Source organism: Setaria viridis, chromosome 6 (assembly GCF_005286985.2).
Source record: "Setaria viridis chromosome 6, Setaria_viridis_v4.0, whole genome shotgun sequence".
In the NCBI taxonomy this organism is placed as follows: Eukaryota; Viridiplantae; Streptophyta; class Magnoliopsida; order Poales; family Poaceae; genus Setaria; species Setaria viridis.
In genome coordinates this window covers 32,052,892-32,067,539 of record NC_048268.2, presented here as the reverse complement: position 1 = coordinate 32,067,539, position 14,648 = coordinate 32,052,892, and the positions used below count along the sequence as shown (strand labels likewise).

General features: G+C 49.3%; 2 protein-coding genes and 1 non-coding gene across 3 annotated transcripts; 1 reads left to right on the top strand and 2 right to left on the bottom strand.

The window, feature by feature from the left end:
* Positions 1 to 3,273: 3,273 nt before the first annotated feature.
* On the bottom strand, positions 3,274 to 6,024 carry LOC140223253 (protein FAR1-RELATED SEQUENCE 5-like). The gene is made up of 5 exons (XM_072294777.1): positions 5,926 to 6,024; positions 5,741 to 5,821; positions 4,062 to 5,646; positions 3,526 to 3,978; positions 3,274 to 3,284 (listed from the first exon to the last, which is right to left on the bottom strand). Exons 1-5 carry the CDS (start codon positions 6,022 to 6,024, stop codon positions 3,274 to 3,276), a joined length of 2,229 nt encoding a protein of 742 aa, XP_072150878.1.
* Positions 6,025 to 7,676: 1,652 nt separating this feature from the next.
* On the top strand, positions 7,677 to 7,819 carry LOC117862311 (small nucleolar RNA Z247). The gene has a single exon (XR_004641962.1). It is a non-coding gene; the product is annotated as a small nucleolar RNA Z247 (small nucleolar RNA).
* A 4,629-nt stretch (positions 7,820 to 12,448) lies between these two features.
* On the bottom strand, positions 12,449 to 13,704 carry LOC117859958 (fasciclin-like arabinogalactan protein 1). The gene has a single exon (XM_034743163.2). The coding sequence runs from the start codon at positions 13,568 to 13,570 to the stop codon at positions 12,746 to 12,748; it is 825 nt and encodes a 274-aa protein (XP_034599054.1). The 5' UTR covers positions 13,571 to 13,704; the 3' UTR covers positions 12,449 to 12,745.
* Positions 13,705 to 14,648: the final 944 nt, after the last annotated feature.

The window sequence follows — 14,648 nt, the reverse complement described above, 5'->3', positions numbered from 1 at the left end:
CGAACTCCATTTGGTTGCCGCACCCAACGTATCATCATCGGGTGGATGTTATTCAATCAACGAATGCAGAATCGGCTCGTGGATCTCCGGACGTACGGCGGCGGAGGCTCTCGCAACCGGTAACAACGTAGCTAGGGCGTGCCTTAGGAGGAGCTGCTGCTGGACGGCGCGTCCGAGGAGGAGTCCGGGGCCGAGGCGGCGTCGGGCCCCGGGGCGGGCGCGTCGGCCGCCGGCGCGTCGGCGGACAGGGACCTGCCCTCGACGGCGTCGGCCGCGACGTCGCGCGCCCCCGCCGCGAACGGCGCCACCGCGACGGCGGCCAGGAGGAGCACGGCGAGGAACACGGCGCGGGCCATTTGCGTCGCTGGCTTGGCGGTGGTGCGGGCTGCTCTCGCGCGCTGGGCTGAAGTGTGCGTGTCGCTTTGCCTTTTCTGCTGTGTTGGGGTGAACGGGAAAAAAATTGCATGGGAACGGCCCCCATAACCATCGCTGTGCGGCCCCATCTCGATTTGCGCCGCGTGTGCTGTCCAGCGATCCTGGAACGGAAGCGCGCGTGGGAACGGCCTGGCTCCGCCTCGACTCTCAGCTCGGCTGCCAGCTGCACGCTCGCTCGTTCCGCAAGCGGCTCGCTCCGCAGATGGAAGCTCGGATCTTGCTCGGCTCGCTCCGCCACGCCTTATCCATTCGTCCGCCGCCGGAAACCATCCTCGGAAAAAAAATCGCCACTGCATCCGCGCCCACATCCTCGCCCCTTGCTCCCTCGTACTCGACGTTGACGGGCAGGTGTCCGACGTTCTCGCGCGCAGCATCTGCAGCGCCGCCACGTAGTCGACCGCCTCCTCCAGCAGGTCCGGCGCGGGGAGCTTCCGGCAGCCCGGGACGAGGCGGCCCAGCACGCGGAGCCGCTCCTGCACCTTGCCCCTGCCCTCCTCCTCCTGGGAAAAAGAGGCCGCTTTGCTGCTCTTGTTCGGTCGGCGGTGGCGCCGCCGGATCTTGCCGCCCGCCTTGACCAGCACGCGGCGCCGGCAAGCAGGATGGCGCGGCTCCACCGCGTCTGCCCGCGCGCCGTGAGCGCCAACGCCGAGTCGGCCGCGGCCTTGACGGCGCGCGGCTGCCCGCCACCCGTGGCGCGGAGCGCGTCCAGCAGGCGCCGCCCGTAGATCTTGTGCTGCGTGCCGCTGCGCCCCTTGCTCCCTCGTACTTGACGTTGACGGGCAGGTGTCCGACGTTCTCGCGCGCAGCATCGGCTTGCAGGCGCTCGATGGCCTCCTCTCCAGCGAGGTCGCTGAGGATGCCCCCTGCCGCTGCGGCGTCGTCGACCTCCATGCCCTATAGGTTGCCGACGACGCCGTCCGCCGAGGCCTGCTCGCCATGGAGATTCCCGCGGACGCCCTCCGCCGGCCTCTACTTGCAGGTCAAGACCGGGAGCGGCAGGAGCTCATGGGGCTTGCCGCCTGGGCACGGCGTGGCGCCCGTCGCAGTGGTCCTTGCCAGCCCATGAGCATCGCATGACGAAGGCACGCAGCGGCGCTCCGGTGAGCCTCGGCGTGCAGCGGAGACGGCATTCTTGTGACAACCGGGGTCCGACGGGGAAAAAAATTGCATGGGAACGTCGTCCAACTCTCTGCACCGAGGTGGAAAAGAATGTGTGGCCTGCGGTCGTCGCTCCCACTGGCAAGGTAAAGCCTGTGATTTACAAGACGTTCCCTTCATATGAAGCAGCTGATGCGCACAGGTTGATGGAAACTAGCACCCACATTGGCAAGATACTGTGAGATTAACTGGCTTATTTGTATCCTCTATTTTGACAGAAATCATATCTTCCAGATGCCGGTTCGAGCAGTACTGGTTCCCGCAGGGTTATGATGCTATTATCTGTTATTGTGATTTCTGAATGTGCATGTTAACTTCCTCCAAGCTTTTGATGCTATATGGGGCTAATTGTGATTTCTGAATGTAGGGGGTAAATTCCTTTTGGTCGTACTCCATACGCTGATCAATTATCTCATTGTCTATTTTGCTACTGAATAGAGCACACTAATGCTATTAGTAGTTTTAGGGTGCTGTAACAGCATAACTGCATAAGTGTGCAACTGTCTGCTTTGGGTTCTTCTTTTTCAGTTAGCTAAGTGATTTTGATACGTGCAATTGTCTGGTTTGGATTCTCTACTTTCACATAAATCATCATCCACCAATACTGGTCTAAAAGTATCTTTTACTGCACTATATCATGCTCCATTTGTGTGAATGTGATTTCTGATTGGCCCTTGTAATTGCATAGCTAAATTCACTTCCTGACACTGAAAAGAGAAGCACAGTTGTGATAATATTATCACCATATTATGTCACTGCAACTGCGAAGCTGATATGCAATTGGTATTTGTTTCATTGCCTGACATGTAATGAGCAGTCTCGTATTATCAGAGGAGGGAATCACATCACCTGGCCTTCTCTCCCAGGAAAAAATTGAGAAGGTTTAACTTCTTTGTTGGTGTTCACTATTCTGGCCTTTAAACTGGTCTTTAAACGTTGTTCACAGCCTACTGTAATCATTCAGGTTTTAATTTTCTCATGCAGATGGAAGCTGAAGTTGTCAAGAAAAGGAGGACAGAATTAGAAGAGATCTGCCAAAATGCACACATAGAACCTGATGTCAGCATGGCTCTGAACAAACTGATGCTCTGATCGAGAGCTCCTGGACTAAGTCTGCAGTGATATTGTCCTCGATGAGATCGAGCTCACCACCTAGTTGGAAGTCAAGTTCTTGGAGCAGTCCGGAGTGTGAATGTTTGATGTTGTAGTTTGTACTTTGTAGTAATCACATATGTAAAGAGATGATCAATGTATCATCTTTTCTTGACATGATCAATGTATTATTTTTTCTTTTGATATGAAATTATATATGGATGTTTCAAATTATGGAATGTGATGGTATAAAAAAAGAAGAAAAATGACAACATAACAGAGTGTAATATGGTAAAAAAAGAAGCAAATTATGTGATCTCATAAATGGCTGGTTCTTCTAAAACAGCTTAGATGAACAATAAGCATCAGTAAAAATAAATTTATGCTGTAACACAACAAGGTTACATATTTTCTTTATTTGTCGGTCCATCAAAATCTAATTTTCTAGCAGGCAGCTGCATTGTGGCAGCTTGATCAACCCCAAGTAAGAGACTTGTGTATCCTCCTCTAATATATGGAACGCTCGTGACAGAAGAATTCCCGTGCATATTGAAGTGTGGTATTGTACTGTTAGCATCAACGCTACCATCATTTAGATCCTGTCATAGAATATGAAAATGTTCATAAAAATCTCATATTCATAAAAATAGTATGTAAGCAAATAAATATGAAAAATAAATGCAGTCGAAGCCAAAAGTCTTACAATAAATTTATCTGGGCCAGCACCTTCATAACTATTTTCCGCTACATTATTTGACTCTTCTCCTACAGTCAAACACATATAGTTAATAATACAAGTATAGAATAAAACAATAATGCTAGAATTGGTACAATCAATACCTTTATTTTTAGCAGTTTTCTTCTTCTTGCCTGTATTCTTTTCAAGGGAGATGGTCCCTCGTTTACTCTTTGCACCTTTTACCACCTCAGGAACTCTAAACGATATTGTACCTTTAAATGTATCTGTTGCGAAGTTAGCTGAAACAAGAGGAGCCTCCTTCGATTGTTCTTCCATCTTGCTTAGATAATTATCTGCATCCAAATCCAACTTATCCATAGCTTCCTCCAAAAGATCAAGAAGTTCTTTTGACTTTGAACACTTCAATGCAATAGATGTTGCCTTCCGTGAGATACGTGCGGCATGGGTTTTTAAACTTTCCTCCTCAGATCCTTGTTTCTTAATATAAAATCCTCTCTTTGCATATTTTGTCCATCTGTGCTGGATATATTGCGAAGGCAAAATGAAAACATCGTTGACATTGAAGACTTTGAAGGCATGCTTGCACAATATACCTATCAGATATGAATGCCATGTTTCATCAATTTGTATTAGATGCTGTATTATTGCAATTTCAAATTTGAATATATATACGTACCTATGGATTCGTACTTCCTGCAAGCACATGTAATGGTACTGTCTGCTTTGTTGAATATGACAGTTGCTCCATAATCAGAATGCATATGTGTAACCGTATATGTCAGAATTGACCCTTCGGCTTGCAACAACTTACAAGAGAATGAAAATTGTTTGTTAAATTCTTCCTCAAACTCTTTATACATCCTCCTTGTATATGACTCAGCTGCGGTCTTCAACAGAGGAATATGAGTAACTGGGCTCTTTCGACGTGAATTAAAATCTTCATCCAACTCATTATTACGAAGACTACTGGAAACCTTCTCACATTCTTCAAGAAGTTCCGAAAGACCCAGTTTTCTACGAAATCTTTTCTTAAATACATTATTCATACCTTCGCTCCTTTGGGTCGAGTTCATATCAGCTGTAAATGAGTCACGATACACAGCAGCCCATTTTGCCCTCAAATCATATAGGTTTGCCATCCATTTGTTGTCCTCAAGGTTATAGTCACGCAACAATTCATCCCACTTCTTTTTGAAGTAAAACTCCGATCTGTCTTCATAGACACATCTCTTAAAATCAGGTAGAAACTTGTCAGGATGCTTTTGAATTACATGGCCGAGATGTTTAGCAGCATTAAGGTAAATATGCCACAAACAAAGGCGATGACTTGTGTTTGGAAATACATAAGCAATTGCTCCTGCCATGGCCGCGTCTTGATCAGTGAAGATTGTGCTAGGATGTTTGCCTGACATTGCTGTTAGAAAGGTTTCAAATAGCCAAACAAATGATGGTATAGTCTCATCAAACAACAATGCAGCCCCAAAAATGATAGTCTGCTTGTGATGGTTGGTTCCGAGGAATGGAGCAAAAGGCATTTCAAACTTATTGGTCTGAAACGTTGTGTCAAATGACACAGCATCACCAAAGCATGCGTAATCCATGATAGATTGGCCATCTGCCCAAAAGAAATTAGCTATCCGACCATCTTTCTTGTCTATTTGCATGGCATAAAAAAAAGTTGGATCCTCTATCTGCTTACGCTTCAAGTATTCCAGTATTGTTTCTGCGTCATTGGATTCTAAGTACTTCTTGCGCTCACGGCCAATCTCATTGTTGCAATCCATCCGTGAGAATGGCACTTTGTCGGCTCCTCCATAAAACTCCTTCATAAACTCAAAAACCTGGGCTGGATTCATCCCGGATTGTCTCATCTGCCCAATTAGCTTCCTGTCCGCTTCTTGAACACTTCGTTGGGACCTCAGCTTGTCCCTTTTATTTGGACTAGCAAGGTAATGGTTGTGATCAAGTATAACCTTTTGCACCGTCCAAATCCCCTCTTTACTGACACTAAACTGAACACGAGCATCGCAATCCGTCCTTGTAGTGTGCCTTGATGACTCAGTTTCTCGATGACCTTCGTTACTGCAAACCAAATACTTTTGACGTAGAGTCCCATCACCTCGTCGCTTTGTATGGCTCTTTCTAATACTAAACCCAATCTTACCAGCATAGGTGTTGTACATCTCATAAGCTTTATCCTCTGATTCGAAAGCCATTCCAACTTTAGGAACGATCATAGGTTGCACAACTTCATCAGCCATCTGTTGTACATTAAGTCAGAATTAATGTGACTTACCTTTACGATACGAAATAAATTACGCTCTTAGTTAAATAAATTATTTGTAATTTAGTTACCTTACCTTGTGCTTCATCTGCTATTTCTTCAGGTATCATGCAACAAACTTTGATGTTATTGTCGGAGTAATTCTGTGCAATCTAGCATATATATGGTCACAAATCAGTGGAGCTAGAGGTCATGTAACACGGTCAAACACACGTGAAAACTCATGATGACCAAAGAATGTGAAAAAAATATGTACCTGCGTTGGCTGCATTCCGTTGTGTGCTAGGGCAGGCACAGACGACACCATAAGCGACGAGTCGAGAACGTTGTCCTTCTCCTGGCTTCCTACCGCCATTGCAGTTGCGATATGTGAGGAGGCTTCTCCTGTCGTGGAATGCAGACTGCTATCCTCCTGGCCTCCTTCTCCCATGACGACTGCTACGGCTGGGATGCTCGTCGAAGATTTTTATGGCGGCTGTCCTCGTGTGCCACGATCAGGATCGCACAAGGACGTCTTCTCCTGATCGAGGCTACGGCATCGGAAAACGGTGGCAGCGTCGGCGGCACACAAGGGGTGCGGTGGCAGACAACGAACGGATCCTCACGCGGAGGTTTTGACGAGAGGCGGCGCGGTTCTCATCTAGCGGAGGTTTTAACGCGAGCGGACGAACGGTTTCTGCTAGATGCCCTGGTTTCTGTTTTGACGATGAGCCGAGCGAGCGAGCTAGCGACGGATCGATCGAGCGAGCCGAGCGAGCCAGCAGCCAGGCGTTCCCACGCGACAGAGCCGAGCGTGCGCTTCCGTTCGTGCGCTGGACACCCACGCGGCAGAAATCAGGAGGGGGGCCGCACGGGAGTGCTTTGGGGACCGTCCGCACCTAATTTTTTTCCGACGATGAGGCCATGCGCGGTGCAGGGGTTTATGTACGAGGCACCCGCGGCTAATTTTAGCGCGGGTGAGGGGGCGAGGGCGCGCGCGTGCGGTGGTGGTGCGCGCCGGCCGGTTCTCTTCCTCGTGCGGTCGCGCGCGGTGGCTGGTGGCCGCTCGCGGGCTCGCGCTCGCTGCCCGCGGCCGGCTGGACGCGTGTGGGTGGGGTGGGTTTTCCGGTTCCGCGAGGGACCCGGCCGTGGCCTTCCCGTGGCGCGCGGGCGCGTGTCCGGACTCCGGACGGCCTCGCATTTGGTTTGGGCGTGCCCGGTTTGGGAATGCCCCGCTCCGGCGCCGGCGGGGTCCGTGGGGTGGTGAGGGGTGACCGTGTTAACAGATAGGTAATCCATGCGTGTTATACCAGGAGTTTGTTAGCTCAGAATCCTAGAGATAGAATCCCAAGGGTAAGATAGATTTCAACTTGTATTCCAAGTATATCTATAGCAAACTTCAGATTCTGTACATGCCACACTAGGACTCTTCCTACCTATATAAACATGCAACCGTGGATGCCAAGAGGGCTAACCACGTTCAACCAAAACCTTTCATGGTTATCAGAGCCTAAACTTCTTCCTAGATATATCTACACCAGAAAAAAAACCATCCATGACATCGTCGTCAAGCTCTCTGGCGTCCCTCAGTCCGCTGATCTCATAAAAGTTGACGCGAGACAACTTCTTGTTGTGGAAGGCTCAGATCCTTACTGCCATCAAGGGTGCCAAGTTCATGGGCATCCTGGACGGTTCTACGAAGGCGTCGGCAAAGACCATGGTCGTCGTGAAGGACACCAAGCAGGAGGTCGTTCCCAATGAGTCGTACGATGCTTGGCTGGCGCAAGACCAGCAGATCATCAGCTACATCGTCAACTCCCTAACCAAGGATGTGTTGGTGTCGGTGGTCAAATCACATCTGCAGTGGAGGCATGGACAACGCTGGAGTCCATGTACTCTGCGCAGTCACGTGCCCAGACCACCAATCTCCGACTACAGATCTCCACGCTGAAGAAAGGCAACATGACGGTTGCTGTCTACTACGCCAAGATGAAGGCCATCGCCGATGAGCTTGCCACCATTGGAAAACCCGTTGACGATGATGAGTTTGTCTCCTTTGTCCTCCTTGGCCTTGATTTCGATTATAATCCCATTGTGTCATCTGTCATGGGTCGAACAGATCCCATCTCTCTGAATGAATGATCTCTATGCACATCTTGTTGCATATGAGACTCGTTTGGAGATGCTCCTGGAGAACAACAGCAATGGCAGCTTCTTGTCCTCGGCAAACTTAGCAGCTTGAGGGCGTGGAGGCTTTCGTGGGCGCAACAATGGAGGCAACAATGGGTGTGGCCGTGGGGATCATGGCACTGGTGGTCGCAGCAACAACCCTTCGGGCATGTTCAAGCAACAATCAGAACAATTCAGGAAACTCCTCCAAACCTAAGTACCATATACGCAAGAAGTTGGGACATGAAGCTCTAGATTGTTGGTACACGTATGATGATGACAACAATAAGACACCTGCAGCTCCATATGGAGTCGACACCAATTGGTATGATGATAGTGGCGCAACCGACCACATCACCAACAATCTTGAGAAGCTGATGGTGCGGGACAGATAAAGTGGCCATGATCAAGTGCACATAGCAGAAGGAACAGGTATGAAGATTAGTAACATTGGTCAAGCAATTTTACAAACCCCAAATCATAATATTCATCTCAATAATGTTCTTCATGTTCCAAGCACTTATAAAATTTTTGTCTCTGTCCATCGCTTAACATCTGATAATAATACCTACTTTGAATTTCATCCAAACTTCTTTCTTATCAAGTACGAAGCAACGAGGAAAGTCATTCATCAAGGGAGATGTGAAGGAGGCCTTTATCCCTTAGTGTTGCATGGAGCTGTTCTTTGTAAACAAGCCCTTGGAGTCAATAAGCCGTCTACATCAAGGTGCATAGTCGCTTAGGTCATCTTGCTTTTCCTATTGTTAAAAGAGTTACCAAGAGTAATAATCTTCCTAATATTAGTGATCAAACAGTTGAGTCTATTTGTGATCCGTGCCAAAGAGCAAAGAGTCATTAGCTACCTTATAATAAATCCAACAATATTTCTAGTGCTCCCCTTGAGCTTATATTTTCTGATGTTTGGGACCTGCTCCTATCTCTGTTGGAAAACATTCTTATTATGTTAGTTTCATTGATGAGTTCAACAAGTTCACTTGGATCTATCTCCTGCGCCAGAAATCAGATGTCTTCCAAGTTTTTTAAAATTTTCATAATCTAGTTGAAAGAAAATTTGGTAGGAAGATTATTGAACTCTTTCTTCCAAAAAAATAGGCACCTCTCATCAAGTCTCCTTCCCCATGCGCATCTACAAAATGGATTAGCAGAAAGAAAACATCGTTACATAGTAGAAGTTGGATTAGCTCTTCTTGCAAATGCATCTATGCCTTTAAAGTTTTGGGATGAAGCTTTCTTAACAGCCACATATCCAATAAACTTGTTGCCAAACAAAGTGGTAGATTTCAATACACCAGTCAAGCTTCTTCTTAAACAAAAACCCAACTACAGTTCCCTTCGCATATTTGGATGTGCCTGCTAGCCTAATCTTTGGCCATTCAACTCTAAGAAACTTTCCTTCCGCTCGCTTAAATGTGCGTTCCTTGGTTATAGTCTCTTGCACAAAGGCTTCAAATGTCTTGATATATCAACTGGTCGGGTTTATGTCTCTCGAGATGTTGTGTTTGATGAATCGGTTTTTCCTTTTGATGATCCGCGTCCAAAGGCTGGCGCTTCCCTTCACAAAGAAATCTTGCTCCTTCCAAATAATCTCCAAAATCCGAGCCAAGAGAGGGTAAACTACACTGATTCGGTTGTTACTAATCAACATGCCAGTGTTTTGGATGATTTATAGGAACAAGGGTAAGGAAACATGGATGCAGAATCAAGTTTGGAGCAAAATAGTGGCATATATCGCATGCTTGGGTTCCTTCCCTTCTCGGCTACACGACAGAAGCAACATGGACTCTCATGTGGATCCGGGCGCTGAAACCCGGGCTGATACTGCGGCACAGCAGTCAGGCGCGCAGGCGAGCGCGTGGGATGCGTCCACCGCCAGTCCAGCACCGACGCGTGGGTAGGCGAATCCAGGCGCACGCGCTTCCACGGGTGCGCCCAGTCCAGCTCCAGCACGTGGCGGACTCGGTGGAGATCAGGCGGGGTTGTCGACAGTCACAAGAATCGAGGGCGATCCTCCTGCGGCAGATGGGCTAGGATCCTCTACAACAACTTCAGGATCCAGTGTGGCCACATCTTCTTCAACACATACAGCTCGTCCGCCTGCATTGGAAGTGCACTCTTCTCCACCGCAAGAATAGCAGCTTCGCCTAAGAACACGAGGCCAAAGTGGTATAGTTAAACCAAAAATTTTTACTGATGGTACTATTAGATATGGTCCTGTGTGCAACAGGTGAACCCAACAATCTACAAGAAGCATTAGAGGATCAAAATTGGAAGCTAGCTATGCAATAGGAGTTCTCTGCTCTTGTCAAGAATAAAACTTGATACCTTGTACCTCCAGTCAAAGGACAAAATCTGATTGATTGCAAGTGGGTGTACAGGATCAAGAAGAAAGCAGATTAAAGCATAGACGGATACAAGGCCAGACTTGTTGCAAAGGGTTTTAAGCAAAGGTATGGAATAGATTATGAGGATACCTTTAGCCCGGTTATTAAAATTACTACAGTCAGATTAGTTCTCTCTATTGCTGTGTCATGAGGTTAGGTTTTGAGATAGCTAGATGTAAAGAACGTGTTTCTTCATGGTGTTCTGGAAGAAGAGGTATATATGAAGCAACAACCAGGTTTTGAGGATGCTACAAAGACAAGCTTTGTCTGCAAATTGGACAAGGCCATATGTGGTTTGAAACAGGCACCTCGAGCTTGGTATTCTCGGTTGAGTTCTAAACTTTATGATCTTGAGTTTAAAGCTTCAAAATCTGACACCTCCCTGTTTATTTATCAAAAAGGATGTGTATCTATCTTTATGCTCATATATGTTGATGATATCATAGTCACAGATTCTTCTCAAGAAGCTATCTTAGCTTTGCTACAAGACCTGAAGGCAAACTTTGATATGAAGGATCCAGGAGAATTAAATTTCTTCGTTGGGATTGAAGTCATAAGAGAGGGACATGATATTGTTCTGTCACAAGAAAAATATGTAGCTGATATACTTAAACGAGTAGGTATGAGCTCTTGCAAGTCATGCACAAGTCCCTTATCTACAACAGAAAAGCTTTCCTAGTTTAAAGGAGAAGCGTTAAATGATGATGATAGTGTCAAATATCGAAGTGTGGTAGGTGCATTGCAATACCTTACCATTACTCGTCCTGATCTTGCTTATTCAGTGAATAAGGTTTGTCAATTTCTACATGCTCCCACTACTGCTTATTGGACTATTGTGAAAAGAATTCTCATATATATAAGATACACACTTGGTCTGGGGATATCTATTTTATAGATCAAGTTCAGTTCTTGTAAGTGCATTCTCTGATATAGATTAGGCTCGAAGTGTTGATAATCGACGATCGACGGGAGAGTTTGCTGTTTTCTTTGGACCAAACCTTATTTCCTGGAGTCCAAGGAAACAACCTACTGTAGCACGGTCAAGCACAGAGGCTGAGTATAAATCCTTAGCAAATGCAATGGCTGAAATAATCTGGGTTGAGTCTTTGCTTGCAGAACTTGGTGTTAAACAAGAACAGCCACCATGTTTGCGTGCCACATATCTATCAGCTAACCCTGTCTTCCATGCTAGAACAAAGCATATAGAAATTGATTTTCATTTTGTTAGAGAAAGGGTTGTACAAAAATTATTGCAGGTACGGCTCATACCATCGAAGGATCAGCTCGCAGATGGTTTCACCAAGCCTTTGGGTGTTCAAGCATTCAATGAATTAAGCGCAATCTAAACTTGGAGATGAAGACAGGTTAGATTGAGGGAGGGTGTTAACCGATATGTAATCTCATGCGTGTTATACTAGGAGTTTGTTAGCTTAGAATCCTAGAGATAGAATCCTAGATATAAGATAGATTTCAACTTGTATTCCAAGTATATAGATTCTGTACACGCCACGCTAGAGGCTCTTCCTAGCTATATATACATGCAATCGTGGATGTCACGAGGGCTAACCACGTTCACCCAAACCTTTCATACCGTGCGCGTGGCATGCATGATTCCAGGTGCTTGCTCCGTCTGGAGGCAGAGGGACTGACGTTTTCTGGTTTTGAAGCAAGTAAAATCTAGTAATCAACTCTCGATTTAATCAACGTGTATTGCGAAATGACCAGCTCGGGAGAGAGTACACTTTTCCTTGCGACGCGGGGGCGTCGGGGTTAGATCTGAGACGTACAAGTGGACCACCACCGGGACCGTGGTGGTCCCGCCATTCCCCTTCTGCTACAGCTACTAGTTCTCAAGTGTAGTGTACGTACATGCATATACGTTCGATACTTCGAGATGGAGGAAAGGATATTACGCCCACCGTCCACCGACACCTCAAGCACCGGCCACCGGGGTTCGTCCGTGCGTGCGGTAGCATAGCTAGCGGTAGGCGTGAGCGCGAGACTGGGAGTGGCCCTGCAGAGTTGATTTCCGATTCCCGCAGCACCTGTTCATCTTTTCACGCCACGTTTCACGGGCGCTGCCTGCCACCTGCCCGCCGTTGCACTGCAGCCGCTGCTCGTCGTCGTCAATCTGCTCGACAAACCCATTAAATTGCGAGTAAATCTAGGTAGGCGTCAAAAATTAGCATCTCATATTCTCATCCATCGTTTAGAAAGAACGGAGAAGAAGGCAGGGAATGTACATCAGCTATTGGATTATGGTTCCCGGATTCGAATCCAGAATTTTTGACGCAGACCAAATCAATCTTTTTCATACTAACAACAGCAATAATGGAGCGAGGAGAAAGAAGAACCGAAAAGAAAGGCAAAAGGAAAAGAAAAACCATGGCGTTTCCATCCAAAGAGAAGCACCAAATCTCACGGCACATGCTCACGCACCGACTCACAGTCACAGCACCCACCGACAGACACCACCACCATTCGAGCAGATCCGCCTCGAGAGAGAAGATTAACCTTAATAATCCCCTAAACCAAGGCGGCGGCCACGGCCACAGCGGAGGCAGTAATGGCGGCGAGCCACCGCGGGCGAGGCCCGGCCACGTTCTTCTTCGCGTTCTTCCTCTGGTCGGCGGGCGCCGCGTCGTCGGCGGCCGGGCCGGGCGCGTCCGCGACGTGCCGCGGGCGGTGGCCGCGCGCCCTCGTGGACGCCCTGGGCGCGTCGGCCGCGGGCGCGGGCGCCGGCGCGGGGGCCTCCGCGGGCTCGAACAGCTCCACGGGCTCCAGCACGGCGTCCACCGCGTAGATGGCAACGGGGTCCCTGTCGTAGACCGTGGACCTCACCCGCGCGGCGGCGTCGGAGGCCTCCGTCCGGATGCTCACCTGGTCGCCCACGTTCTGCACCGTGAAGTTGTAGCCCCGGGATCCGCCGTCGGTGGCGAGCGTGTTCATGGGCCCGTTGTTGGACTTGAGGCTCCGCAGCGTGTAGTACACGGGCACCGCGTGGAACAGCAGCAGCGACGCCTTCCCGTCGGCGCTCAGGTTCCTGTAGCTCGGCATGAAGGGCCGGAGGGCGTCGTCGGTGGGGCAGAACGCCGTCACGCCGCCCTCCACGGCCGACTGGAACGTCGAGAGCGCGTCGGGGGACTTGGACACCAGGGACGCGAACGACTTGCACCCGCCCTTGGACATGAGCGCCGTGATGTTCGGCGGCGCCGCGGGCGCCTTCGCCTTCGCCGCGGCGGGGGCCGCCGCCGCCTTGCCGCTGCCACCGGAGGTGGCGGCGGAGGCCAGGGGGAGGAGGACGGCGACGAACAGGAACGCCGCGGCGGCGGCGAGGGGGGAGCCGCGCATTGTGGGGAGCGTGCGCGTGGGAGTGAGTGGGACGAGTGGCAGCAGCAGCCGACACTCCAGCAGACCAGCAGCGTAGTGATGAGAGCGAGCGAGCGTGTGACACTGTTTGCTCAGCTGTCTATGTGGTGGAGGTGCCCTTGAGCATCCGTGGTAATACCGAGGATTGCCATCCCAGCTGCGCTAGATTTTGTGAGTTAACGTGTGATTTGGTGGTTGCTCCGTCTTGCTTATGAATCATAGATTATTCGTTGTCCTTACTCTCAGAATTCGGGGACAGTTTTGTTGTTGTCCTCTTCTTCTGTCTCGTTTTAGCAGCATTCTGGATTTCGTTGCACCGAGACTTGAGACTGAATTTTTGCTGAATTCACCCGAACGGAGTTTTACGCCAAGAGCTGCTGAGCTGCTGCACTGCAACTTGCTGAATGCATTCAATGGCGAGCCTCAACTACGCAAGGGGATCTCCAATGCCGTAAACGCTCCGCTTGTACTGCTACCCATTCCCCGATTCCCGCCCCGTTTAATCGCCGTGGGGACGACGATCAGATCAGCTGCCACAGCTACAAATCTTCGCGAGTGCAGTGGGACAGGTGGTGAGGTGGATCCGATTCCAAACCCAGGAGCGCGGAGCGCCGCATCACACCGGTGCCGCACTGCCAAAGCTGCCCCTCCGTTCGGCCCCCCTCGCCCACTGGCATCTCCTCGCCTTGGTGGTGGTGGTCGCTCACCGACACCGCCTCCTCCGGGCCGTTCCTACGAACTGCCCCGTCGGAGGCCTGACGCCTGACGGAGGCCGGATGATCGATCGGCGCGTTGCGCTGATTTGGGAAGAGTGGGGCTTCGCTCGCACGGCGCCTCGTTCTCGTTGGATTTCGCCGGGTGACGCTGACTCGCGGGCGCCATGACGAAGTGGACGAGACAAGTGCTCTACGCCATGTGATGCCGTCGATCACCTGTGAATGTGTGGTGTGCATTTTTCAACAAAAAAAAAAAGAATGTGTGGTATGGTGTGCCAGTGCCACACGCACAGCGCTAGTCACAAAGACCGCGTACTCCATGACAGCATTAGTGCATTAGCATC